Genomic DNA, 27896 nt, shown 5'->3' with positions numbered 1-27896 from the left:
CACACAAACACACATAATAAAAATGTAAAAGCCCACTAATTTAAATCTTACTTTCATCCAAAAGACACTGTCACAGAAACTTCCACAATGGCTGACCAGGTCTCTGGGGACTACGGCCCAGCAAGATGAACACAAAATTAAGCACCACAGCACACAGTGGTAGAACACTGGGTAAACAGGTAACATATCTGAGCACTTGTTTTATGCTGTCCGGAATCTGCATGGAGCGGCTCACTTGACCCTCTGTATACACAAGGGAACCCACCATTTTAGAGCTGGAAAGATGGAAGGTAGGGGAATTTACATAATTTTCTGTGATCACCTTGGTGGGAGACAGAAAGCCATGATCTAAATCCAGATTTTAGACCAGGCTCCAGGGTCACTACTACCTCCTGTGGTGGTATTGTGTTCCCCCAAAATATTGTGTACCCTAATAAATTTATCTGGGGTCAGAGAATAGACAGCCACTAGATACAGAGGCTAGAAAATGGTGGCACTCACGCCCTTAATCTTAGCATTCCAGAGACAGAAATCCCTCGATCTCTGGGAGTTCAAGGCCACATTGGAAACAGCCAGGCATGGTGACTCACGCCTTTAATCCCAAGAAGCGAGCCTTTAATCCCAGGGAGTGATGGCAGATAGCAGAAAGGTATATAAGGCATGAAGACCAGAAACTAGAAGCTTTTAGCTGGTTAAGCTTTCAGGCTTTGGAGCAGCAGTTCAACTGAGATTCATTCTGGATGAGGACTCAGAGGCTTCGAGTCTGAGGAAACAGGATCAGCTGAGGAACTGGCGAGGTGAGGTGGCTGTGGCCTGTTCTGTCTCTCTGATCTTCCAGCGTTCACCCCAACACAAGGCTCCAGGTTTGATTTTTATTAATAAGACTCTAAGATTCATGCTATAACCTCCAGCAGGGACTCCCCAGCCTCAGAGCCCCCTTATCCCACCAAGGGTATCCAACTGCACCATATGACAAGATGCCGGCCATGAATTAGAATCGGAAAGAGAAGCTAGCCAGCCCCTCAACTCCCTCCACAACCACCACAACTTTGATTTGGCAGCTAGTGTTTTATTGGGTGACAGTAAGTGCACCCCACCCCCTCACAATATAGAACCAACGGAATTGGGAGCCATGCTCCCTGGGAGACACATAGACTCTGAAAGGAAGCAGAGCTCAGAGCTGGCCTGGTACTGGTATCTGCCCCCAAGTGTGGACCGTGGTGACCTGGGGTGGCCCCTTGGGGACAGCCACATCAGCTGTATGTGGATCCCTTGGCAAATGTCCTTGGAGGGGAACTCTGCAGGCTCTCAAGCTACTAAAAATAACACTTGATCATCCAGGACCCAAGTAGGAACTCACCCTGGCCACCACTGACCTGGCTGCTCTGACAAGAGTATGGAATGGAGGCCCACCTCAAGGTTTCTCAGGTGACCACCACTGCTCACTCCCAGCAGATGGCCAGGAGAGATGAAGGCTCAGGGCCACCCGGGCATCCTAGAGAAGGCACATGGGTCTAAGGCATACGGCTGGGCACAAGTACCTGCAGGAGCAACTAGCAGACCGAGGGGCAAAGCCAGCTGGTACCCCCGCAGCCCCCTGACTGAGATCCTATCTCACTGGATATGTGGAGGGGCCAAGGTCAGGAGTCTGAGGGATGAGGCTGTGGGGCACCAGAGCTGTCTCCTTTCCCAAGAGTGTCTCTCTCTCTGTTCTCAGAGTCTCTGAGCCAAGGGGCCTTGGATAAGGAGAGTAAAGCAGCCAGGGGGAGAGCCAGCCAGGCACCAGGGTGTTCCGGAGCAGATGAGATTTCTGGGTGAATTGGCTTTTCCTTCCCAGTATGACCCAAAGCCAAAGCTTGGTCACCTGACACCAGGGGAAGAGGGGTCAGGAAATAGCTCAATGGCCAGGACAGGGTCAAGCTCAGCTGTGAAGTGTCCAGGAGGAGCTGGTGGGGAGCCTGGGGTCAGTGCAGAGATGTCAGTCATCTGGATGGACAGACAGGTGCTGAGCAGAGCTCACTGCATGTAGGAGTATCGCCAGTCCCCCAGGGGCTGATGAGTTTCCTTGATGACCTGGGGCGATGTCCAGCGCAGGATGTAGTGGGGGCCTCCTGGCTTGTCATTGGTTCCTGTGGGAAAGAGAATGCACAATGGTTCTTGGCAGGTAGGGGGCTGGGGGGAGTGAATGGGGCAGCACAGGGGTGAATGATGGCTCTGTCTACAATGCACCCTGCTGAATGCACCCTGCTGAGAAGCAGAAACTAAACACGTTCAGAGTCTGCTGAGCATATCAGGGCCAAGTGTGCATGGCCAGAGGGTAAGTGTGCATGGCCGGAGGGCAAGTGTGCATGGCCAGAGGGCAGGGGAGAGGCTGAGGCCCACAGTACCAAAGAGATAAAATACCAATCAAAAGCAACACTGCCCAGCCAAGCTGCTCTTTAGAAATCAAGGAGAGATGGACAGTCCAAGACAGGAATTAAAACACAATACTTGAGTGAATCATGTGAGCATAAATGAAGTCGGTAAGAGAGGAAGAAAGAATAAGCAAGCCTTACTTATCAGTAATTACATTAAATGTAAATGGGTTAAATTCTGCAATTAAAAGTCATAGTGAGTGAATGGATTTAAAAAACCAAGACCCAGGCTGGACAGAGAGCTCTTCTTCATCTTCTAGAGGACCAGAGTTTAGTTCCCAGGCCTACACAAAGCAGGTCACAACCTCTAGCAACTCCAGCTCCTGGGGATCTGACATCATCACCTGGATTCTCTGAGTATTTACATACATGTGGCCTATTACTCATACACATACATATAATTTTTTTAGTTATTTTTTTTTAAAAAAAGATGCTGGGCCAGGTGCGGTGGCACACACCTTTAATTCCAGCACTTGGGGGACTGAGGCAGGTGGATCTATGTGAGTTCAAGACCAGCCTGGTCTACATAGCATGTTCTAGGCCAAATTTTTTGAGACAGGGTCTCATTTTGCAGCCTTGGTTGGCCTGGAACTCATGGAGATCTACTTGCCTTTGCCTTCCAAGAGCTGGCATTAAAGTATGTGCCATTTACCCAGCTAAAAAAGTTTACTTATCCTTAAGTAAAAAATAAGCAAGACCCAATTATATGTGGTTTACAAGAAACACACTTCACCCCTGAGGACACAGGAAGAAGACATAAACAGATCTCAAAGGCACAGGAGCAGCTCACAGCAAATAAAGTAGACTCTAAACTAAAACTAGGGGGGCAGGAGAAGGTGGGGGGAGCAGGGGAAGGTGGGGGGAGCAGGGGAAGGTGGGGAGCAGGGGAAGGTGGGGGGAGCAGGGGAAGGTGGGGGGAGCAGGGAAGGTGGGGGAGGAGGGGAAGGTGAGGGAGCAGGGGAAGGAGGGGGAGCAGGGAAAGGTGGGGGGCAGGGGAAGGTGGGGGAGCAGGGGAAGGTGGGGGCAGGGGAAGGTGGGGAGCAGGGGAAGGCGGGGGAGCAGGGGAAGGTGGGGGGAGCATAGGAAGGTGGGGGAGCAGGGGAAGGTGGGGGGGGGAGGGGGGGGAAGGGTTATAAGTGAGAAAAGTGAAGGACAGAAAACAGCAGCTGTAAATACATAGGCAACCAATATCAGAATGCCAAAACATAGAAAGCAAATATTAATAGACAAAGAGAAAGGGAGACTCCAACATAACAGCAGAAACTGTAAATACTCCACTCCCAGCAAAGGGCAGAACATTCAGAAAGGAAGTCAACAAAGAAACTAGTCACTCACACACACACACACACACACACACACACACACACACACGCACGCACGCGCGCGCTAAGGAGGATGTGGAGGAGAGAAAAGCCTGGCACACAGGAAGGCAGGTTAGTATAGGATCACGAGAAATGGTTTAGAAATTGCTCTTTAAAAGCTACAACAATCAACTGGGCGGTGGTGGTGCACACCCTTGATCCCAGCATGCGGAAGGCAGAGGCAGGTGGATCTCTGTGAGTTCAAAGTCAACATGACCTATGGAGCTAGTTCCAGGACAGCCAAGACTATATATAGAAACCCTGTGAACTGCCCGCCCCCAACACTCAAAAAACAAAAAAAACCCTACAACAATCCTTCCTGGGTATTTAGCCAAGACAGGAAATTAAGCCAGCATGCTGAAGAGACATCTGAACACCAACGTTCACTTCTGTTCTGTTCACAACTGCCAAGAAAAGGGAACAACCAAAGGGCCCACTGATAGATGGGTGGTGAAAAAAATGTGGTACCTCCATATTGTAGAATATTATTCACTCATGAAAAGGGAACTAGTAACTGTTATGCTGTATGAAGTAAGCCAGGCTCAGAAAGATAAGAATGGTGTACTCTCGTCTCATGGGACCTGAAAGAGCTGATCTCACAGAAGCTGGCAATGATGACAATTACCAGAAGCTGGGAATCTGGGGGACACTGCGTTAGGTCAGGAACAAATCCTGGGGTACTCCATTCTGCACCATGGGGTGAATATGGCTAACAACTATGTCATGTATTTCAAAGACCTAGAAGACCAGCCTTTGAATGTTTTTAGACACACACACACACACACACACAGAGAGAGAGAGAGAGAGAGAGAAGAGAGAGAGAGAGAGAGAGAGAGAGAGAGAGAGAGAGAGAGGCTGCCTTAAATGCTACATGCTGTTTACCTGTGTAGAAACATCACATTCTTATTAACATGTGTTCTGGCCCTGGCTGCCACTAGTGGGCATCAGCCCCTGACAATGCACTGCCTGCCCATCCAGAGCTTCTCCAACTATGACCTAGAGAGCATTGAACCTGGGTGATCTTAAGCCTGGTGATAGAAGTGTGGGCATTAAAGCTAACATTCACAACCCTCCCCCATGCCTCAGTTTCCTTCCCCGTACAATCGAAGAATGGCCTCCTGGCTCCGGAAGCTCCTGAAAGCATTCTGTATTTGAACACTCACACACCCCCAACAATCGTTCTGTTCCTAGTGGCAGCCTTGAGGCACTGACCTATGGCCTCTGACCTGGACTCGCCTCCCACTCACCTGAGGCCCGGGCACCCCCGAAGGGCTGCTGGCCCACCACGGACCCAGTGGACTTGTCGTTGATGTAGAAGTTGCCAGCTGCATTCCTCAGCATCCTCGTGGCCTCCTGGACGATTGCCCTAGGAGACAGGACAGTGATCGGAGGGGCGGCCAGCCCCAGGTCTGGCCTCCAACCCCTCAGGCAGCCCTGACTGGCTTCCCAGCTAAGCAAGCAGCCGTAGTAGAAACAGGACCCTGGCCAGCTGCTAGAGTGGGCGCTGGACAAGTTAGTCTCCAAGGCTCAGCTTCTCCCCTGAGAAGGGGATCAGCTCACCCGCCTCCTGGGGACACTGGGAGGCTTGGATGGAGAGCACAGAGGGTCAGGCCACAGCTGGGGGAGCAATGTGGGCAGGGGTCGCAGTCCAACCAGGCCATTTCACGGAAACCTAACTAACACCCGGGCCCCCATGCTTTCCTCTTGGGCTCCAATCCCAGGACTTCTCTCTCAGGGGCAGACACGGTGGCTTACAGGGCCAAGGAGAAAGGAAAATGCCAAGAGTGGAGGTTAGGGTGAGCAGGAACTGCGTCTGGGAGGCAGGGGGATGCTGTTGAGCTGGCAGGGACAGCATCTCTCAGGGCCACTCACTTATCCTGGGCGAACACTGCCCCCGTGAGGCCATAGCTGGTGGTGCTGTCGACCAGCTGCAGCGTCTCTCTGTACTTGTTATCCGGGTACACATACACGGTCAGCACAGGACCGAAGATCTCCTGGGAGACGAGGGAGGGGTTAGTCGCTACGATGTCCCCATCTGGCCATCCTCTCCACCATCCCAGGCCTCAGGTCACACAGCCGCCCTGAGCGGAGGCAGAGACGGGCGGATTCCTCCAAGTTCCCTCTGTCTCTGCGTGCCCGGCTTCCTGACCATTTGGTAAAAGTTCCAGAACTTTCCGGCCTCCCTGCCATGCCCTCACCTGGGCAGTAGAGCAGCCGGGCCCTGAGGAGCAGGAGGCTCACTCAGCAGCAAGTGCTAAGGCATCTCCCTCCTCAGGGCCCCTCCCCCAGCAAGGGGCTGGGGCTTTCCCTGGATCTCAGGCACCAGCCACGGCCGCACAGGGAGCCAGGGAGCCCACAGCTGCCATAGTCCCACGGTGGCTGTGGTAGCTGTGGCAATGGAGTACCAGGCCACAGCCAGTGTGGCAGTGACAAGGACAGAGTCTTGGACAGGCCTGAAGCTCAAGACCCAGGTCTGTTCACTCTGTGAGCCATTCCGGCCAGCCACCCCTCCTCACCCATGACACCAGACAGCGTCAGAACCCCGCGTGACGCCGTGCCCAAGGACAGCCCACTGCAGTCACCTCCTTCATGATGGGCTCCTGAGGGTCCTTGCTCTCGACGATGCACGGCTCCACGTAGTAACCCACCGACTCGTTGCACTGGCCCCCTGCCAGGACACTGAGGCTGGGCGAGGAACGCGCATGCTCCAGCCACTTCTTGATGCGTGCGAAGGCCTAGGGCAGGTGAGCAGGACGGTGTCAAAGACAGCTGTCCCTCACACTCACCCCAAAACACCTCTGCCTAAAGGGCCTGAGTTCTGAGAAGGGGTGCAGGGTTGGAGGCACTCAGGGTAAGAGTAAGGCCATGCTAACCTGCCAAATGGTCAGGAAGCCAGGCATGCAGAGACCAGAGGGAATCTGGAGGGGCTGGGACACAGAAAAGGGTTCCTGCTTGTGGTATATATGTGTGTATGTAGCATGTGTCCATGTCTTGAGAGAGAGAGAGAGAGAGAGAGAGAGAGAGAGAGAGAATGTGGTGTGTATATAAGTGCACGTGTGTGGTATGTATGTGTGTGCTGTGTATGTGAGTGTGTATGTTATGTATGTGGGATCTCTGTGTATGTATATAAGAGTGTTACATAGTGTGTGTGCATGCTCATGTGTGGTAAAACCACAGGGATCCTCACATATAAAACACATGCTGAGATAAACATACGGAAAGGTACATATATAGCTATGTATTTACATTTAAGCACATGATATGTGCACGTGACTACAGAGATGTGTCTTCAAGGTCGTTTACACTCTGGTTCCAGAGCTGTGATCTCAAGTGCACATATGTGGGCCTGCCTGTGTGTGTGTGTGTGTGTATGAGTGTGTGCACATCAATACACTGTAGGGGCGTGCTGAGCCTGGCTCAGGGGTGTGCAGACAAAAGCATTTTCCGGCATGGATGATCCCGTCCTCTTCCAGGCCAGGGAGGCATGTCTGGTTACAAACCACCCCGACGAACCTGCCCCTCTCCGTCCTAGCCCTGGGCCCAGCACCCCCAGACTGTGCTGTGCCCCACCCCTTACCTTGGCATCAATCACTGCAGAGAAGAAGGTCCCAAAGTCCTCTACAGGCTGGGGACAAGGGAGGGAGAGATGAGACACCACGGGCCAGAGACAAAGGGAGTCCCTTCCCCACAGCCCACCCCACGTGCACAGAGCCCCAAGGGAAGGACCCTGCCTCAAAGAGCCAGAGAGAGCCCCAGGGAAGGACCGGGCACTCAAAGAGCTGGAGACAGCGGCAGCCAATCTCATCAGCCACCTGCTGGGCGCAGCCGAGGTGCCACTCACGTCGCCCACTTTGATCCTGCTGTGTTCTTCCAGCAGCCGCCCTTTGATCTGTGGCCACAGAGACTGTGGCACGTAGAGGCGCGAGCAGGCTGAGCACTTCTGGCCACCATACTCGAAGGCCGAGCGCACCGTCCCGCTCACCACGCTGTCCACGTCGGCCGAGCTGTGCACGAAATGGAAATTCTTCCCGCCACACTCTACAGAGCACAGGGTGTGGACATGAATGGAGGTTGCTGGCTGCAGCCCAAGCCACCACCCACACCAGTCCACAGCCCCACATTCAGCAGACAATGAGAGGAAGCAATGAGAACAGAGAAGATAAAGGGGAGCCACGAGCCAGGCCTGCCCCATTCCCCAGAAGACGAATCAAGGGAACAGGAGAGTGGAGGGCATTGGCACCCACTCCTCATCACGGATGAGAAAACCAAATGGCCAACATGAGGCAGGAGTACATCAAGCCAAGCTCCCAAGAGCCCAGGCTTTCCTGAAACCTCCCAGGGAAGCCCACCTATTCCCTTAGGGAAGACCTTCAGACTGTCACAGCACCTTCCAGCCTCAGTTTACCTGCTCAGTTACAACAGCAACCGAAAGCACACACCCCCTGCCAGGTGCTGGAGGAAGCACCCTGAGCTGTCTCTCCACGTCCCAAGGACTACCCCCATTGTCGCCCTCCCATCTCAGAGATGAGTAAACCGAGGCAAAGTGATGAAGCCATTGGCTCCAGGTTGGGCCATGGCCTTGAGAGGGAAGCGCCACCCACACACCCTCCCCTGCAGGGTCCACCTTTCATCTCACAAAGGCAAGGACTGAGGACATGGGGGCTGGGAACGTCAAATGGCCACACCACCAGAGGCCAGCCAGCGCAGGAAGGGCCTTACCAGGGGTCCCACCTCACACTAGGGGTTAGGAGGTGAGACCACCAGCCACAGCTTCCACTGTCGAGTGTGCCCCAGACGGACCTTCTCTGGTGGTCTCAGCACTTTCCCAAAGTGGGTTCTACAAAATGCTTGTCCCATAGAGACTTTGCAAAATGGGGTTCCGTGGCCCGGGGAGTTTGGGAAACACCGCACGGCCGGTTATGTTCTCCAAGTACATAAATGGAGCGCTAAAGGCTCCGAGAAGCCCTGCAGAAGACGACTCCACTGCCTTTGCTTCACACGACGACGCATGTCACGTGTGTGTGGCCACAGAATGGTTTCTCAGGAGTTATCACTGTCAAGGTGAGGAGGCCCTGCTGCCCTCTCAGCCTTCTCTCGTCCCCCTACACACACACACACACACACACACACACACACACGCACGCACGCACGCACGCACGCACGCACACCAGGCTCCTTCCTCCCCTGCTCAGACCCCTGCCATCCACCGCAGCATCCCCCGGCCAGGTGTGCTAACGACTGACACACGCCTCAGAGGAACGCAGCTTTCAGCTCCACACACAGGCATGTTTAGGGGCTTCCGGATCACACGGGGCCCCCGAGGGGGCCCCTGCAGAGGCAGGTCGAGAAGTCTCCAATATTGGTTCCCAGCAATCCTGGCCACCCCGACTCTGACCTCCTGCCCTCTCATAAGAGGGCAGCCCTGGACGCGTGTGAGGGGCGGCGCTTACCTCCGGCCAGGCGCGGGAAGGTCCGGTAATGGTCCAGATTCTGGGCCACCTGCTTCCACAGGTGTTTGAAGGTGCTAGAAGCAAAGAGGCGTGTCAAGCAGCCTCCCCAGGAAGAGGCTAGAAGACCTGGGGTGGGGAGGGGGGTCATCGTAGAACCGGAGGAACTAAGTGGGTGGTGGCAGCTGTGACGGGGCTTGGGAGCATGGTGGCACGTAGGCCCAGATGTGAAAACAGACAGTGCTGGCCCTGGCTCTGTCACAGGGCTGTGTGACCTTGGGCTCGTGACTTGCTGTCTCTGAGCCTTCAATTCTGCACCTCGCCTAGTGACAAGAACCCTCCATGGGCATGGATGCCAGTATGAGTTGGGGCTTAGGATCACGCTGGGCACACCGCCGTGCCTGACAAGGAATACACACCCCTGTGGCTATGAGGGGCATCCTGACCCAGTGCCTGCCCTGACGGACCAAACCAACACCAACAACTCAGGCTGTGCCCTGACCTGCCGCCCCAGAGATGCCGCCTCCTCCCCAGGCTTCACTGTGACCAACCTCAACACCACAAAACAATAAAAATGCTAATCACCCAGCCACAGTAGCTAACGGTAATTTATGACTTTCCCACCTTGGGCCCAGCAGCTTGCCAGAGCGTGGCAAAGGGGGGGGGGCAGGCCCACTCCGCCTGCTAACAGGCAGAGACCCGAGCACTGGCAGAGCAGGCCTCTGGGGAAAAGACCTCCTCAGCAGTCCTGAAGCTGCCACCCACACCAGCGATCCAGGTGGGGAAGGATGCAGAGAAGCCACTCTGGTAGGTACCCCACAGCAAGAGCTGCAGATGCAAAATGGGACCACCTGGCTGTCCCAGTCACCTCTACCCGGCTGCCCAGAAGACTCCTCGGCCAATGACCGGCACATGACTCAACTTCCCCAAGCCTGTGCTCCCGACAGCGTCTATCCTGGTCAACCATGCCCTCTCTGTCAAGGCCAGAAGGTCTTGGACCCAGACCCCAGCCCTGCAGACTGCCTGCGGCTCACCACGCTGCTCTGCCCTAGGTTCTGACATCCCTGCCTGGTCCGTGGCCATTATCCCCATCCCTGCAGCCCACAACCTCCTGAGCAGGCCTTCTGGAACAGCTCCAGCCGGTTCCTAGGACAGAGTACAGTTGCAAGGGCCGGGACATACAGCCATGGGCTGACCCGGGATATACAGACCAAGGGCCTGGGGTGGGACTGGGGGGAACCTACAAAGTGTTGTCCACCTCCATGAGACATGCAGGCCCAGGGGACCAGAGCACACACACAATATGGATTTTTACAATAAAACAGTCTCAGCTAGACATGGCTGGGCCATGGCTATTAGGAATCCAAGAAAAAAACAAACAAACCCAGTCACTCCCCAGGTCCAGTGGGCAACCCCAGCCTGAAACAGAACCATGCTTACACCATTCCCTACAACGTTCTGCGTCCCCTGCCTCCTTCAGCGTGCAGCCCAGACGCTTCTGAAGATACAACAGGCTCCTAGGAGCCACTGGGCTAAATCTGAGAGGTGGGACCAAGGGAGGCGGGGTAGGGGATGGTGCGCAGGGGACCCCACTGTTCACTTATTCCCAGCTGTGGCACAGAACCCTGTACTGCTGAGTCAGCGAGCAGGTGACTGGTGCAGACTACCCAGCCCCCCCCCAACACCTCCACCCCCCAAGGCCCAAGGGACAGGCCTTGCAGCACATCATAAGCTTAGCCTACAAGCCCCCTTGGTGTCCTTCCCCTTCCTATAACCCTGTTCCCACTTCCTCACCTCTGCCTAGCCAATCTTTCACCCGGGTGCCTTCTCCAAGAAGCAGGACACGTATCTCCTGTTTCCAGCTCGCCCAAACATGTCCTCCATGGCAGAGGCTGCTTTCAGGCATAGGCCATGCTTCCCAGCCCACACAGCACCCCCCTTTCCCATCCTTCCAAACACTCAGCAAGATAGGGACCAACACCGGGTGGTGGTGCCTTTAATCCCAGCATTTGGGAGGCAGAGGCAGCGGATCTCAGTTGAGTTCGAAGTCAGCCTGGTCTACAGATCGAGTTCCACAACAGCCAGGACTGTTACATAGAGAAACCCTGTCTTGAAAAGACCAAAACAAAAAAAGATAGGGACCACCACTCTCATTTGACAGGTTAAAAAAAAAAAAATAACTAGATTGAGAGAGGCTGATCACACAGAGAAAGTGGGCAAGATCAGCGTGTGACCTCTGGGTTCACAGCCCCAGATAGCGGCGCCGTTTCCCTACACCACTGTGCCCCGCCCCACGCCCCAGGGACTTACGGCACACTGCCTGTGAAGTTGATGCCACAGAGGTGTTCTGAGCTGGTGACCGTGTCCCCGAATGTTGGCCCATCAGCTGGCACAAACTGGATTATGTTGGGGGGCAAGCCAGCCTCCCGGAGGATGCGGTAGACCGCATAGCTAGCCAGCATGGCAGTGTCGCTGGGCTTCCACAGGACCACATTGCCCTGCCAAAAAGGTGTGAACATGACTCACAAGGCAGTAGGACACCAACCATACCAACCACGTACCCCACTGTACGGGACAGCATGGTCACCCTCACCTGGAACCACGCTACACCCCACGTCCCCCACCTCAGCCCACTCATGTCACATCTGCACCGTTTCTAGAGGACCCTGCCATGGAGGCCCCAAGTTTCCCCTCTGACTCTAGCCTGGGTTCCCTTTCCCTGCAAGCCTGGGCCGAATCCCGCCCTCACTCCAGGCTAGGGCCGTTCTCAGTGTCTCTGGGCCCCTCCTGGGTGCGGCTGGGCAAGTATTCACAGATGTTCTGCACGTGTGCTGGCCCAGAGCACGTGCAGCATCACAGGCACCAGCAGGGCCCATTTGCTGATGCACGAGGTTGTCCCTGTGTATGCACATGAGATGCACATGGGGAGTCATACCCCGCAAACACCGGCTCTCCTCCAGCCCACCCTGCTGAGGACTGGCCTGTATCCCCCCATCAGACTGGGAGCTCGTGGTACCGGCACCTTCACTCAACAAATTCCTATCTGTCCCATTGTTTACCAGCCTTGACAAGTCAGTCCCTCCCATACATCTCAGGTGTCGCCTGGCAAAGAGGCACAGGGGCAGCCACTTCTCTCGCTGTTTTTTTTTTTAGTTAAATGACATCATCAGCACAGTGTCAATGGCTGCCACTCACGTGAGCACTCCAGGTCAACACCACCATCAGCGGCCGTTGGACCCGTGGCTCACTCTTGCCTGGACCTGCCTGGTGTCTCGCACCATCTCACTCAATATTGGAAGCCTGACGACACGCACCCCCGCCACACATACATCATTGCTCCTGTAGGACAGAGGAGGAAACTGTGCCCCTGAGCTTTCGAGCCTGGGGTCTGCTCGGGTCTCCCACAAACGGACACGGCTGTGCTGGAACCCAGAGCGTATTCTCGGCCACAGCTACCACCGTCTGTGTTTGTTGGAGATCTGGGGCATGACTGACGGCCTGGTCCCCGGCTCCTCACCATCAGGGCCGGGGCGCCTGCCAGGTTGCCTCCGATTGCGGTGAAATTGAAGGGTGAGATGGCCGCCACGAAGCCCTGAGGAGGAGGGAGAGGGTGAGGCAGAGCTCAAGGCTCCCAGCAGCCCCTGTGGCCCGCTGCCTGCCCTGCAGTACCTCCAGCCCCCGGTACACCACGCGGTTGGTGCTGGGTGTCACGCTGATGGGCTGCTCCCCCTCCAGCTCCACGGCGAACTTGGCGTTGAATCGGAAGAAGTCGATGAGCTCCGCTGCGGCATCGATCTCCGCTTGGATCACGGTCTTTCCCTGTTAGGAGGGTGGCCCGGGTTCAGGGACAGCACACAGGCCGGAGCCAGCCTCCAGAAGGGAACAGAAACCTTCAGTGGGCTGACCAGGCCTGGTCTTGGGACTGAGGAGGGAAAGGACCTGATTCTCAGGCATCCGAACCTCTTCCATCAAACAGACTAACCTACACGGGACCAGAAAAGCATCCGCTGACCATCCTGCCGAGCTACACGGCTCATAATTCTTGACATGCGATTAGAGTGTGGAGCCTAGGAGGCTAAGACCTGCAGAGTGCTACCTAGAATCCTGTGAATCTCAAGACAATTTGACAGCCCACACCATCTATCTTCTTGATAGTCTCATGCATAGCACAAATTCAACACTGCAAAGGTGGGGAGCGGTCATCCCGCCTCCGGGCAGCAGAGGGCGCTCTCACCACAGACAGGTGAGCAGGTGGGACTCATGCTAGAATTAAGGCCAGCGGTTCCTTTAGCAGAACTCTTGGAGGAGGCCAAACTGTGTCTTTCTCCCTGGCTCCTTCCTCAGTGCAGGGCACTGCTCACTTGAAAAGCCCATTTCTCAAATTGCATTTCTCAGGAGACTCCTTTGACAACTTAAAGACAAAGTTCAAGCAAGACAGATCTCGCCAGGCAGTCAATGTACTCGTAACACCCGGCCACTACCTGAGCGTTAACTGTAACTGACGAGGAGCAGAACACTACCGAATGGAACAGAATGGCCCTTCTTAGGCTTGGAATGCCAGGTAACCCCATAGAGGTCAGGATGGAGCCCAACCAGATAGTCAGGGTCCATTCTAGGCAGTGGGCACTGGGCAGAGCTAGAGGAGGCCTGGGCTTCCCAGACTCCTGCTGAGTTCAAACTCCATCATGGGGAGAGGGGGAGAGGGGCCCCAGGTATAGGATGAGAACCTAGGAGAGAGACCCTGGTGGTCCGTGAGTCAGGAGCAACTTTGTGGGTGTTTAAAAAATCCCTCTGAGGGCTACGGGGAGACTGGCAGCAGCAGGGTCCAACCGGCAGCTTTGTGAGCCCGGTGTGTCCCAGGATGGCTATGCACACGGTCTGACATATTTGCAGATGGCAGTGCCGTAGGGCAAAGTCAGAAGGCTAGCCACCTCTAGTAGAGTGACTGATAAGCCTGAAGTGACAAAGGCTTGGCCCAGAGTAGGGGGACAGGAATGGAGGGGAGGTGACGGGCCCACAGCAGGACACATGGGCTCAGCACAATCCTCCCAGTGCGGTGACCTATGCTACATTCCCACTCGGAGGGATGTTTCTGGAGCACATCTCCAAGCCTCCAACAGCTCCTGGCACACAGAGGCTCAGCTAATGTCTAGTGACAGGAATGGAGCCTGACTGGGCCTGTCAATCCTCACCTGTCCCACCATGGTCTTGGCAAGGACCTCAGCCCTTCGTGGCCCGCTCAGCATATCTGCCGCCTTCAGGAAGATCTGGGCCCGGTCTGCCACAGGCTTCAGGTCCCACTCTTTCCTGGCGGCCAAGGCAGCTTCAATGGCTTTGTTGAGCAAGGCCTGGAGAAGGGGGGAGAGGGGTAAAGGGCTGCCTTCTGCCTTACACAGCAGGAAGAGCCCCAGGGCACAGAGGAGGGACCGGAAAGACTCCAGCTACCAGCAGAAGCCCCCCCCCCCAGTCCCATCCACACTGCTAGAGACAGCCTGTCCCGCAGTCATTCTGAGGTTGTAGGCTCCTGCCAGCTGGGTTAGCTGCTAAAAAAGAAAGTTCCTGCCCCACATCCTTCAGGGGACTCCAGCCTTGCCGTCAGAACCACAGCTTGGCACACATACTAGCTGCCGGTGGCCCAGACCCCACCGGCCCTCATTATCACATGGCGCCTGCCATCAGCCCCTCCCATGGGCCCTCTCTCTCACTCTCTGCCTGACTTTCTATCTATGTGTCCAACTGCTCTGACTCAGTCTTACAGAATCTACCTGTTAGGATCCTGTACATGCGCAGCTCGGGGTCTTGTGTCTTACATCATCGGGGCACTGGCGACTACGTGGTGACACAATCCGTGCCTTAAAAAGCCAGACACAGACTCCCACCCTCTCTCTCTGCTCTGTTTTCTCTCTCTGTTGCCTGCTCTCTGTTCTGCTCCCGCCATCTCTCCCTCCCTCCAGGCCTGGCTCCCCTTTCTCTCCCCTCCCTTTCCCTTCTAATAAAGCTCTCTGTAACTCTGATAGTCGTGGTCGTGGCTTGTGACTTGTCCACTAGTAACCAGCACCACCAACCATGCTGTTTATCTTTGACTACCCACCCCCTGACCCCCAACAGATCTCCCCATGTCTGCTTGAAGCGGTGGGCATGTTAGTGGGGATGTTTTGTGCTGTTCCCACTCTGAGCAACACAGCTGGAGTTTGGCTTGAGTTAACTTGTACATGACTGGTGATTCAGTCCAAAGACTCCCCAGGATCAGGGAGAGAGGTAGTGGGGTACACCCACAATTGGCAGGGCAGCCATGGTCACCAGGGACTCACCTTGTCCGCATAACAGAACTTGGCCACCTTGTGTCCATGGTTAAAGGGCTGAAAGAAAAAGCGGGGAGCATCGTGGTTCATGAGTAAGGCCAAGACCACAGACCACTCTGCCTGCCTTTCAGGGAAAGCACAGCCTCTGTGTTCAGTCGGACATGCCTGAATCCCAGCTCATCCACCCGCGGCACTAAGACCACAGCTCCCTCCTCCTCCCCGGCTCTCCATGCCTGGAAGCTGTGCACCAGCCTCGGTTAGAAGTTCTTCCAACAGGCCAGCGAGACGGCTCGGCAGGTAAAGGTGCTTGCCACTCAGGCTCAGGGACCTGAGTTCAGTCCCAGGACCCACGTAAGGGGGGAAGGAGAGAGCCGGCTCCGCCGAGTTGCCCTCTGACCTCCACAGGTACCCTGTGCTCAGAGTCACAAGGCTAAGGGGGCAGGCCGAGAAAGGTAGGTTGGCTCTTTCAAACTGGATGCAGCACACAGTGCTCTTGGAGTCCTATGGACATGGACTCACTGGCCAAAAGGCCAGCCCTTCACTCCCCCGCCCCAGACTGGGCGATCTGTGAGTCTCTGGCTTCGCTAAGGTGGACACTGGATTCTACAGGGCTGAACCCAGATCTCCCCCGCCTCCCTCTTCTCCCCCCACCCCCAGCTTGCAACCGACCCATAGGAAGAAACCACCAGGAACACGCGCGCGCGCACACACACACACACACACACACACACACACACACACACACACACTCTTCCCAGGCTCCTTCCTGGGGACATGACTCAGGAGTGGGCCGGGCAGGGTACCCTTTGTTCTAGTTTTAGGCATCTAAGGAATTCAAAGCCTGGGAGGAGACGATGACTCTTCCAGGCAGAGACCACAGCTCCTATCAGACCTACCGACAGCTGGTACTGCACACTGGACGTCCACACCTCCTCGTCCCCGACAACACACGGGATGGCTTCTGTCTGGCCCTTCAGGTCCTTCAGAGCCTGGGGAGAGGGACAGAAATGCGGATGGGAACTTCTTGTCTCCCTTTGTTCCATGCCCCCACACACCCTGGGGACACACCACCCTGTTACCTTCTGAAGAGCATCCCGCTCGGGGCTGCCCTGAGTGAATGCTAAGATGGGTTCATTGGCCACCTTGAGAGAGGAGGTGTGCCTCCAACGCAGCCTGGAAACAAGCATGGGGGGGGGGGTGATAGGTCAGCAGCCATCATGCTAGTCCCTCTGTCTTCACAGGTGGTCCCGGACTGACCCACAGGGCTGATATCAAAGCAAATCCAAGGCCGGGGGAGAAATCATAACGCCACCACTGTGTGTCCCCCGTCACATGACTTGCCTGCTCTGAGTCTGTTTCTACAGTTACTGAATGGCAATAAGCCACCAAACCCACACCATTACTTGAAGTCAATTTTGTATATGTTGAGGGCCACTGTCCCTTCTTTCCTGGAATTCACCCTAGAGAATCAGGTTTCTCTACACTGAACAGGTAGCCTGTGAGAGCTGTCTCTCAATGTGAGCCAGAGAGACGCCCTCAGCAGAAAGCTGGCATTCAGGTGAGCAAGAGCATCACATGTAGACCATGAACTTGGAGGCCTGGCCTGAGTGCTGGGTACAGCAACACTGGTCTAGGGAATCTAGCTGATTATTGACCTCCACCTCCGTTCTTGTGTGCAGGTGCCAAGTAGGGCAGATGGAGGGGATCAGAGCCAGCATTCGGGGTCCATCATTCCAGAGCCCAGCTCTTCCACTTCCCAGACACATTCCTCAGGCCTCAGTTTCTTCTGTAAACGAGGACAACTCAGAGGACATCTTAATGTTGGCAATATTCACAGAGGCCAGGCCTCACCAGCTGCTCAAACAGCTGCCCCTGACAGAATAAGTCATCCAGGTATTTTCATAAGGAAAATGGCTGGCTGAAGCTGAAATGAGAAGAAACCTGAATTTGAGTCCAGACAAAGCCAGGCACCATGTGCAAAATGCTGGGGAAAGCCACCACATGACTGGCTGGGTGATCTGAGGGGATAGTCCAGAAAGCTGGGGAGTGCCGTGGGCTGGGTGTTGCTGGGAAATGAGAGGGACGATACAGTTGGGCAGAAAAGCCACCCCTTTACAAGTGCTAGTCTGTGGGTGCCTGGACTGTGCTTAAACAAAATGAAGTGCTCTCTGAGCTTCATTCTGTCTGGGTCAGTGGGATGCTGTTGGCCGGGCCTCCATCAGCGTAACCATGCTCGGCAGGACAGAGTGGTCAGGCGGAGGGTGTGGGGGGACACGTTGATTCTCCTTTTTTCACGGGAAGGAATGTGAGGGCCCAGGGGTCACTGGAAGGAGAAAACAAACCCATGTGGGGTGGGTGTGGCCCTGAGGCCACATTCCAGGAGGAAGGAAGAGTAGACAGGCGGGATAAATAGAGGCCGAGAGAGGCCTATAGGGTTGGGGACAAGAAAGAGGGTCACGTGCTGGCAAGCTCTGGAAGAGGAGGGAGGGTGAGCATCGAGCTAGAGGGGGAGGGTGTCCGTTCTCCCCCCCCCCAGTCATAACCCCAGGCCACGTCACATTCCTTCCTCCCACCCTTGTCTGTCTGGTCAAGGAAGAGCAGGTAAGATGGAGAGGCCATCTCAGAGGCTACCCAATCCTGCTCTCATGTCCCAGTACAAAACAGCGAGGCCCATCTCCTAGGGTTACTATGGAGACTGGACGGCTGAAAGAAGGTGGCAAAGCTAGAGAAGCCCACCATGTCCCCTCCTCCTGCAGTCCTGGGAACAGGGGAAAGGGGGCAGAAATTTCTAGGGACTAACAATGGAGTGATAAAAATCTCCCCGGTGGTTCCTTAGCTGGATGTGGACTGAGTCCAGCAGGGCTCCAGGCCTCACCCCACCACCCCCCATGTCGGACACGGCCATTTCTGGAAGCAGATAATCCAAAGCCAACACTCCTGTCCACCAAGATCCCTCTTGGCCAGCACAATCCATCTACTCTCTCAGAGCACCACAGTGTACCTTCAAGCTCACCTCCAGGCCGCCAGTCATTCCTTACCCACTGGCTCTGGACAGACAGACCAAGGCCCAGGACTTTTCAAAGCCCCACACACACCAGGATCACATTCAGGTGGGGAAAAGTCAGCACAGAATGTAAGGATTATATCCTTAATTACGTCACCAGCCTGTGATGGCGTCCCAGCCTAAAAAGTGGGCGTGCTCTCTGTGTCCTCTCTCCTTCCGTATTCTCCCCTCCGGATGGTCTCTCTACCTCTCCCTCTCCCTCCCCCTTTCTCTCCCAATAAAGCTCTAGAAAGGTGACCATGGCTCACCGATACATCCAGCACTCTCCTCCGTGGGCGGTGGCCAGCCACCAGCGCCGCTGCTTAACCAACACGGGGTACCCCACCCACACCAGGCCTCTCTTCCCTGCTACCCCACAAAAGTGTTGCCAGAAACAGATCCCCCAGCCCTCCTCCCGCCTTCCCCGGGGCAGAGGCCCACTGTGACGGCAGGCTCCCGGGGCCTTTCTCTGGCCCTGGAAAGTCTCCAGGCCCCGGAGAGACTAGTTCAAAGATCAAGTTGAGCGTGAGTGAAGTGTGGCCAAAACCAACAGGCTTCTCTTCCAACAGGCTCTCTCTCTTTTCAGCTGGCGGTCCGTCTGGGTTTAACGGGCACCCTCCACTAGCTTAGATGAAGATGGAGGTGGACCACACTGCACAGGACTCAGGGCCTCTAGGACAGTGGTTCTCAACCTTCCTAACGCAGCGACCCTCTAATACAGTTCCTCACATGGTGACCCCGCCAACCATAAAAATATTTTTCTTGTTACTTCATAACTGTAATTTTGCTACTGTTGTGAATCATAATGTAAATATTTTTTTGGAGATGGAGGTTTGTCGAAAGGGGTCACGACCCACATGTTGAGAGCCACTGCTCTCTAAGAGGATTCCCCAAGGACTTTCTAGGCAGGATGGCTATCTTCATTCATTCATGCAGTCAGCACACTTACCCCACAGCAACAACACAGAGTTAATCCACCCACCCAGTTTATTCTCCACACATTTTTAGGACTCAACAAGGTGCCTGGCTCCGGATGTAGACTTGACCCCACTCTCAATCCTCCCTCTGGCCCCAACTCAGGTTTTCTAGCAAGCTGGGACAACACCCCCCCACTCCCACCCTGGGACCTGCTGCCAGGGCCTGAGTCAGTAAGAGGTTCTCCTCAGCTCAAGCTTCAGAGCCCATGTCCCCTCCCTGCTAGAGGCAGGAGATGTCAGGGTTTCCAAGAAGAGTGTGTGCCAGCCAACTCAGCACTCTTTGGTGGAGGAGATGGGGAGGTAGAGGGCACAGGCTCCACCCTGGCCAAGGTTCAAAGTGCCATCAGCTCTCATCAGCCACGTCTCCACCATCTCCAGGCCGCACGTGCCATAACCAAAGCTACACAATCCTGTCCCACCAGCACCGGGGACCTGCTCTGAGAAATACACACCTAAACAACCTAATCATTGTGGATGCACCATAGAACACCCCCACAGAAACCTCACACATACAAGCCACTCCAGAGGGGCCTTTTTTCTTTCTTTCTTTCTTTCTTTCTTTCTTTCTTTCTTTCTTTCTTTCTTTCTTTCTTTCTTAAGATTTATTTATTATGTATACAGTATTCTGCCTACATGCATGCTTGTAGGCCAGAAGAGGGCACCAGATCTCATTATGGATGGTTGTGAGCCACCATGTGGTTGCTGGGAATTGAACTCAGGACCTCTGGAAGAACAGCCAGTGCTCTTAACAGCTGAGCCATCTCTCCAGCCCCAAAATTTAAGCAGTGTGCCTTTTTTGTTTTGTTTTGTTTTGTTTTTCAAGACAGGGTTTCTCTGTGTAGCTTTACGCCTTTCCTGGAACTCACTCTGTAGTTCAGGCTGGCCTCGAACTCACAGAGATCTGTCTGCCTCTGCCTCCTGAGTACTGGGATTAAAGGCGTGCGCCACCACTGCCTGGCCTTTTAAAAGATTTATTTATTTATTAATTTATTATGTATACAATGTACTGCCTGCATGTATGCCTGCAGGCCAGAAGAGGGCACCAGATCTCATTACAGATGGTTGTGACCACCATGTGTTTGCTGGGAATTGAACTCAGGACCTCTGGAAGAGCAGTCAGTGCTCTTAACCTCTCAGCCATCTCTCCAGCCCCAAGAGGGGCCTTTTTCAACTGCGGGATGCTGTAAACAGGACATGCACAACACAGTCATGCTGCAATATGGCACGCTGTTTTACAGGCAGCAAACATCCTTATTTTATTTTATTTTATTTTATTTTATTTTATTTTATCTTGAGACAGGGTCTCACTGTGTAGCTCCAAACTCACTATGTGAAAGAAGATGACCTTGAACCTCCTAAAGAGCAGGCTGGGATTCCAGGTATGCATACTGGGTTTATACAGAGCTGGGGGCAGAAGTCAGAGCCTCACATGTTAGGCACACGCAGGCTCTGTTATGAAGCCCCAGTCCTCCGTGATAATTACAGAGGACCACTACTGGATGAGTGAGGTCCGTGACTGTCTTCACGGCACAGTGAGGACCATATTTTACTTATTTATTTCTAATGTGTCACGGCCCACGTGTGAAGATCAGAAAACACTTGTCTCCTTCCATCACGTGGGTCCTGAGAACCAAACACAGGTTGTCAGGCTTGGCAGCAAGCGCCTTCACCTGCTAAGTCAGCTTGCAGGCCCAAGACCCAGATTCTCACATGAATACTGAATCAAGGGAGACGCAACCTAAAACCACTTCTAAAATGAAGATTCTGGACCCCCAGGAGTCCTCAGGTTCATTCCCCACCACCACAACCCTGCAGAACCCCAGCTGTCCCACGCTCTCCTCAGATCTCCCCACCATGCTTGGATGCCCCTCACAGGTGGACACCCCCTGCCCTCGCCGCCCACCGCAGTCTGAAGGGGGTTCCTCTCCCATTATCTCCGAGCCAAGCAGGGGGTTCGCAAGGGATCCTAGGCATCTCCTGCTTGAAGCAAGCAACAAGGCCCCCGAAGCAGCCTGTATCCACTCCACGAGTCCCAGCGCGTAAGAAACACCACCAGAGAAAAAGCTCGGAAAGCACCAGACCTCTGGGACTGAACTTGGCCTGGACTCTCCTGCCAGCTAAACACCAGGTCAAGAAGAAAGCAAAGGGAGCTGTCTTGCTTCCTCCGGCCTCCTGTTTTCCAGCTGTAATCTGGGGCCTGATAAGGCAAATCCCCTTATCACTCAATTAGGTGTAATTAGGGTAGCAGTGGAGGCTCCTGGGGAGAGGAAAGTACAGGGCCCAGGGTGGGGCAGGCTACAGGAGCCTTTATGCCTGATGCCATAGAAGACAGTACAGATCGTCCCCTGAGCTCTGAGTGCCGAGCACTGAGCTGAGTGAGGTGGAGATACTGCCCTTGTGCCATTTATTTCTATTGCTGTGATAAAATACTCTGACGAAAAGCAACTTAGGGGGGAAGGGTGTTGATGCCAGCTCACAACCCAGGTCTGTCACTGTGGGGAAGTCAGAGGCAGGCGCTTGAGACAGCTGGTCACATAGCATCCACAGTCAAGAGTGGAGGGAACACATATACACTCAATTGCAGGTGCTCAGCTCAGGATCTCCTGCCTAGGGAATGGCGATTAACTTAATCACGATTAACTTAAGACATTCCCCCCGGCCCCAGGCCAAACCAAAGTAGATAGTCTCTCACTAAGACCCTCTTCCCAGGTGTTTTCAGGTTGTGTCAAGTTGATAAAACTGAGCATCATGGGCACGGGTACCATCCATCTCACTTAGTCACCCTCCAAATGCAGTAGGTTGCACTACGGCCTCTTTTTATGGAAGAGTAAACCATTTACTCTTTTGCAGCTCATGGTCATAGCTCATCTGTAATGGAGCATACTTACGGCTCTTTTTGTCCTGGAACTTGCTTTGTAGACCAGGCTGGCCTTGAACTCAGAGATCTACCTGCCTCTGCTTCCTAAGCACAGGGATCAATGATGCACACCACCACATCTAGCCTGGAGGACTCTCTTGCTGTCCTGCTATCCTTGGTATTTCTGTCAGGGCTGACCACTCAAGGCAGCCCACTGTGGAAGAGAAGTGGGTCACCATATTGCAGCAATCCTGAGTTTTCGGGGAGCTGGGCACGTGTCAAACCACTCAGCATCTATGAACTCCTTCAACCCCCAAGACAAGGCCTACTAATGAAATTAACTACAATCCCAGTTACTCCGAGGCTGGGGCAGGAGGATTGCAAGTTCAAAGCCAGCCTGGGCAACTTGGCAAGAATCTGTCTCAAAATAAAGGTTAAAAGGGGGCTGGATATTCAGCCCCATGATAAAGCACTTGCCTTACACACAAGGTCACTACACTGTAAGGAAAAAAAAAAATCCCCAAAGACAAGACACCCTGTGAGTCAGCTACTGCTATTTTCCACATGACAAAAGAGAAGCCAAGTCACCTGCCCAGGGCCACAGAGCTGCTTAGAGGTGGGCCAGGGTCCAAGCTGCACTCTGTTCTGGGTCATTCTAACAACAACAGGTTCAACCCCTACTGTGTGCCAGGTGCAGAGTGTTTGTTTCCAGGTGCTAGTGCCAGCCAATTTGAACAATGTCAGAAGCATTACAAGGACCTCAAGTTCCATCTAGGCCTCTGCTGTAGAACGATCTTTTTGTACACTGTGAATATTTGTTGTTTACATTGGTTTAATAAAGGTCTAAATGCCAATAGCTAAGCAGGTAGAGATTAGGCAGGACTTTCACACAAAAAGAGAATGCTGGGAATAAAAGGGGGACACAGCCAGACACAGAGGAAGCAGGAGATGAACATGCTGTGATGAAAAAATGTACCACCACATGGTAGAGCATAGATAAGAAATATGGGTTAGTTTAAGTTATAAGAGTTAGTTAGTAACAAGCCTAAGCTTTTGGCCAAGCATTTAGAATTAATAATAAGTCTCTGTGTGGTTATTTGGGAGCCAGCTGGTGGGACAGAGCTGACCAGCAGTCCCAACAAAAAAACCCACCTACAGTCCTCCACAGTATTTAGAGGGCACACCAAGCACCACACCTGCACACTCGGGTCCTTGTCATTGCCTGTGACCGGGCTGTTAGCAGAACACCGAGGCAGAGTGCTGGGTGAGGTCGGGAACACCTCACCTGCAGGGCTCTGAGATGCGCTCAGGAACAAGGAAAAAGTACCCGACAACACAACCAGTGCCCACGCATGACAAAAACAACGTGTAGATGAGCCAAGAATACCCAGTAACAATGGCAGGGCACAGGGGCTGGCGGCCGGAAACAGCCCTGTGATGCACAGGAAGACTCCCTGAAGGGTCTGGCACAAAGGCAAATAAGGGACAGAAATGAACATTCATTATAAGTCAACGATACTTGGTCGCTAGCTCTTGGTGCATGCTGGGCAGGCACTCCACTGAGTCACTTCCCAGGCCCCTCCCCTCCCCCAGATTCACCTTTTACAAGGCTTGTCTTCCTCAGCCCCTGGGCAGCCTGTAATGTATAAGTTTGCTCTCCTCATTTCACAGATTAAACAACGGAGGCCGGTAGAAATGAAGGAAAACTTGTTGAGGGTCTCGAGCTAATGAACATCAGCTTCCCATCGGCCTGTTGCCTGTCCACCTTGACCTTGACCTCTGCCCTTTGTGGTGGTATTGTGTTCCCCAAAATATTGTGCACCCTAATAAACTTATCTGGGGTCAAAGACAGAGCAGCCACAATATTAAACATAAAGGATAGGCAGTGGTAGCACACGCCTTTAATCCTAGCATTCCAGAGGCAGAAATCCATGTGTTCAAGGATACAGCCAAGCATGGTGACTCGTGCCTTTAATCCCAAAAAGCGAGCCTTTAATCCCAGGGAGTGGTGGTAGAAGGCAGAAAGGTATATAAGGCATGAGGACCAGAAACTAGAAGCATTTTGGCTGGTTGAGCTTTCAGGCTTTGGAGCAGCAGTTCAGCTGAGAGCCATTGGGATGAGGACACAGAAGCTTCCAGGCTGAGGAAACAGAATCAGCTGAGAACTGGCAAGGTGAGGTAGCTGTGGCTTGTTCTGCTTCTCTGATCTTCCAGCATTTCACCCGAATAACTGGCCTCAGGTTTGATTTTATTAATAAGACCGTTTAAGATTCATGCTGCAGCCCTTTTCTGTGTTCACTTATTCATCTGTGGCCTTAGTGATACATCTCTGCACAGAATCTGTGAAACATGCAAGGTACATATCTACATGTAAATTTGCATCTGTGGATGTGCACACGTGTACACAACGCCTCCCTGGGGATGGGACTCAGGTGTGGTGATATGTTGTGTACTCTAATAAAGCTTGCCTTGAGGATCAGAGGACAGAGCCAGGCCCTAGATTAGACACAGAGGCCAGACAGTGGTGGCACACACCCTTATCCTATCACTCGGGAGGCAGATTTCATAAAGGGAGGAATTAGTTAAAAGAAAGTCTTTTCCCACATTAAAAAAATGGGAAACATTTAGACATTTGAGAGAATTTGGTCTCTGTTTGATAATACAACTGACAGTCTGAAAATGGAACAATTAAATGAGAGGATAATTAATGTAGATGGGGTTTGTGTAATGTCAATTATAAATATTGTTTGATCATTTATCATTTAGAAAGTTGGTTAATGTGACTACCAAGGTGAAAGTTTTAGAAGAACTTGTTAAAACAGTTCATATAGAAATTCAGACCCAGACAGAGGAATGTAAAGGTGAACCAATCTCAGCATTGCATTTTACGGTTACAGAGAAACAGCCTAAGGCCTTCAAACAGCCACCTTGAGCAGCGTATTCACAGCTGTCCTAGGATTATGTCTCTCAACCAGTGACACAAGAAAACCTCCGAAGATTGTTACCGTCGTGACTGAAGAAGCCACCGGCACCAGAGGCACGGGCTGGAAGTGCTCCTAAGCATTCTGCAGGGCAGAGCAGCCCCCGAGTACCTGCCCCAAAGGTGAGTGAATAAACGCTGCTGATGTGAAGAAACCCATCTGGGCATCCTGCCAGGCCAGCCGCACTGTAAAAGCAGGCAGCGGGAGCCGGAGAACTGGTTGCAAAATCCTCTTCCCACCAGCTCAAGAGGCCTCGCAGTGAAGAGCGGGGATCTGGCTCCAGACCAACTGTTACTCCAGTTACATCTGCCTGAACAGGCAGAGAGTCCCCGGCTGCACATGGGGACAGAACAAGCTCCTCGGCTCAGCATGGGGTCCATCCTACTTGCTAGCTTGCTAAATGATACCGCTGTCTGGAACCATGGCGATCAGAGGGTCTTTGTGGTCTCAATGCAGAAGATGTCGAAGGACTGGAGTCTCCACACACTCCAATCCCATGCCCTCTTCCTGCCAACTCCCCACCAGGACGTACAGAAGAGCTGAAACTCACCCCTATCATTTCACAGGGGCTCGGGAAAGGGTCACCGATTCACTCAGAGAGGTCACAATTCAGTGGAGGAAGACACAGTGAGTCACAGGCCACAGAGCAGCAAATAGGAACTAAGGTCGGGGTGGGCGGGTGCTGTGCCATTGTAAAAGGGAGACAAACACAACCCCCACGTCCAACAGGCTGAGAGCCCCACTGGGGGTAGGATCTTGCAACAGGTCACGGAGGGCACTGAGGTTCCGGCTGAACAGCAGTGTGTGGATCTGAAGAGCAGCTCTGCCCTGGAACCTGTCAGTTTTCTCATTTCTTCTAATGACTTCATTACTTCTACACCTCATGAGAAGTCTGACCTAAAGTGGCACTCCTGACAGTGGCAATAACCAGACACCTGTTCTAGAGACAGCTGTAGCCCTGGCTACATAAACCAAATTGACCAGGCCTTCAACCCTCAGAGATCAGTCCGCCTCTGCCTCCTAAGGCCTAACTAAACACCTTTGTTGTTGTTGTTTCTGTTTTTCGAGACAGTGTTTCTTTGTGTAGTCCTGGAAACCAGGCTGGCCTCGAACTCAGAGATTCACCTGCCTCTGTCTCCCCAGTGCTAGAATTAAAGGTGTGCGCCACCACCGCCCAGCAGGAACTTAATGGATTTATTCAAATCTCAAAATAAGCCATAAGCCACTCAGAACCCAACCAGCATCACACACTATAAAAGTCATTACGGCACCCACCGAAAAACAAAAGCCCAATATTGATCTGAAAAGAGAGTGGGAGAGAGCGGTCCCCGGGAGCATCAGGGGGCTCCAGAACCTGAACTCAGGGACGTCCCAGGACTGGGAGAATCAACAAATTTGAAATATCCAACATTAGGAGGAAGAGGACGTAGGAAGGGGGCGTGGACATAGTCTGGGCACCACAACGGACCGCAGGAGTCATCTGGGGGCGCGGAGTCCTTGGCTAAAGAAAAGTGACCATCTAGGGAGACCCAGGAAGGCTAAGGAAGGGACGCAGAGTCTCCATGGGAGAGTGGCTGTGCAGAACGCGACCCTCGAGCTTAGGGGAGACTTGGGGACCTGGGAGAGGGTGGCTTTCCCAGGGTGGCTGCAGCCCGGAGCACACGCAGGGAGGGAGTCGCCCGCCGCTCTAAGGGCTCCGGCAGCAAGGGGTTCACTCACCCGGCGCTCCTCCAGAAGTGGGAAAGCATGGCTCGGCGCAGCGTGGGCAGGAAGAGCATCGAGTAAGGTCTGAGGATCCCGTGAGCCTGTTGAAAGCTCCGAGTCCGCCCTGCAAGCTTGGACTAGTCAAACCCGGAGCGCACCACCTCTGCGGGAGGCTCAGCATCACCCGGTCCAATTGCCTCGGGGTCTCTCTGCGGGTACCCCCTCCTGTCAATAAACAGCAGCCTTATTTAGTGTCCCAAAGGCCACTGCGGACTGCGAGGCAGGGGAACCCGGCAGAAATGCCCTGAAATAGATACTCTTTTCTCCTCTCTTCCTCTCCTTATGGTATGACCCAAGGAGAGAGGGCGTGAGCCTCATCGACCAATCACAGTCACACGTGAAAGCCTTCGAGCCAATCAGCTGGACCGGCAAGTTGCATACTTCTTAGGTCGGGCTGGAGAGTTGCAGGAGCCAATGACAGATCCTGCACGGAGCACGTGCTCAGTGGTAGATGGGACCAGGTCCATGGGACAGGTGCAGCAGGGGTCCCATCCTTTGCTGCTGGAAGGCTGGCCACCTGCGGGCCACCACTCTGCTGGAGCCCGCGGGGCCATACTAAAGCCAGCTCCTCGTCGCCACCCTGGGGGCTGCCGCCTTGCATGGAGCCTGATCTGCCCTCCGCCTCCCAGCCTGGCGCAGGGCCAGCCAGCTGCCTGCCTGCTTCCTTCCAGACTGGGATCATTATGAGATAAAACCATAGCGGGCCTGTGCTTAGCGTTTCTCTCTCTCTCTCTCTCTCTCTCTCTCTCT

The 27896-nt window shown here is 53.7% G+C and overlaps 1 protein-coding gene across 1 annotated transcript; it reads right to left on the bottom strand.

Annotated features, from left to right (window-relative positions):
* Nucleotides 1-1048: 1048 nt before the first annotated feature.
* Nucleotides 1049-27417, bottom strand: Aldh4a1 (aldehyde dehydrogenase 4 family member A1). The gene is made up of 15 exons (XM_028880733.2): nt 27102-27417; nt 16604-16697; nt 16421-16513; nt 15534-15581; nt 14415-14570; nt 12892-13041; nt 12740-12814; nt 11533-11720; nt 9226-9299; nt 7617-7813; nt 7353-7400; nt 6358-6510; nt 5648-5769; nt 5023-5141; nt 1049-2129 (listed from the first exon to the last, which is right to left on the bottom strand). Exons 1-15 carry the CDS (start codon nt 27158-27160, stop codon nt 2017-2019), a joined length of 1689 nt encoding a protein of 562 aa, XP_028736566.1. The 5' UTR covers nt 27161-27417; the 3' UTR covers nt 1049-2016.
* Nucleotides 27418-27896: the final 479 nt, after the last annotated feature.

Source organism: Peromyscus leucopus, chromosome 2 (genome assembly GCF_004664715.2).
Source record: "Peromyscus leucopus breed LL Stock chromosome 2, UCI_PerLeu_2.1, whole genome shotgun sequence".
NCBI lineage: Eukaryota > Metazoa > Chordata > Mammalia > Rodentia > Cricetidae > Peromyscus > Peromyscus leucopus.
Note: the sequence above shows the minus strand (reverse complement) of the source record. Positions and strands in the feature narration are given on the sequence as shown.

Excerpts from the sequence above, each read along its gene's own strand:
- Aldh4a1 (XM_028880733.2), bottom strand. The coding sequence starts at position 27,160 with ATGCTCTTCCTGCCCACGCTGCGCCGAGCCATGCTTTCCCACTTCTGG. Across the intron at positions 7,401-7,616 it reads GCAGGATCAAAGTGGGCGAC|CCTGTAGAGGACTTTGGGAC; the intron begins GTGAGTGGCACC and ends CCTTGTCCCCAG. Across the intron at positions 2,130-5,022 it reads CGGGGGTGCCCGGGCCTCAG|GAACCAATGACAAGCCAGGA; the intron begins GTGAGTGGGAGG and ends TCTTTCCCACAG.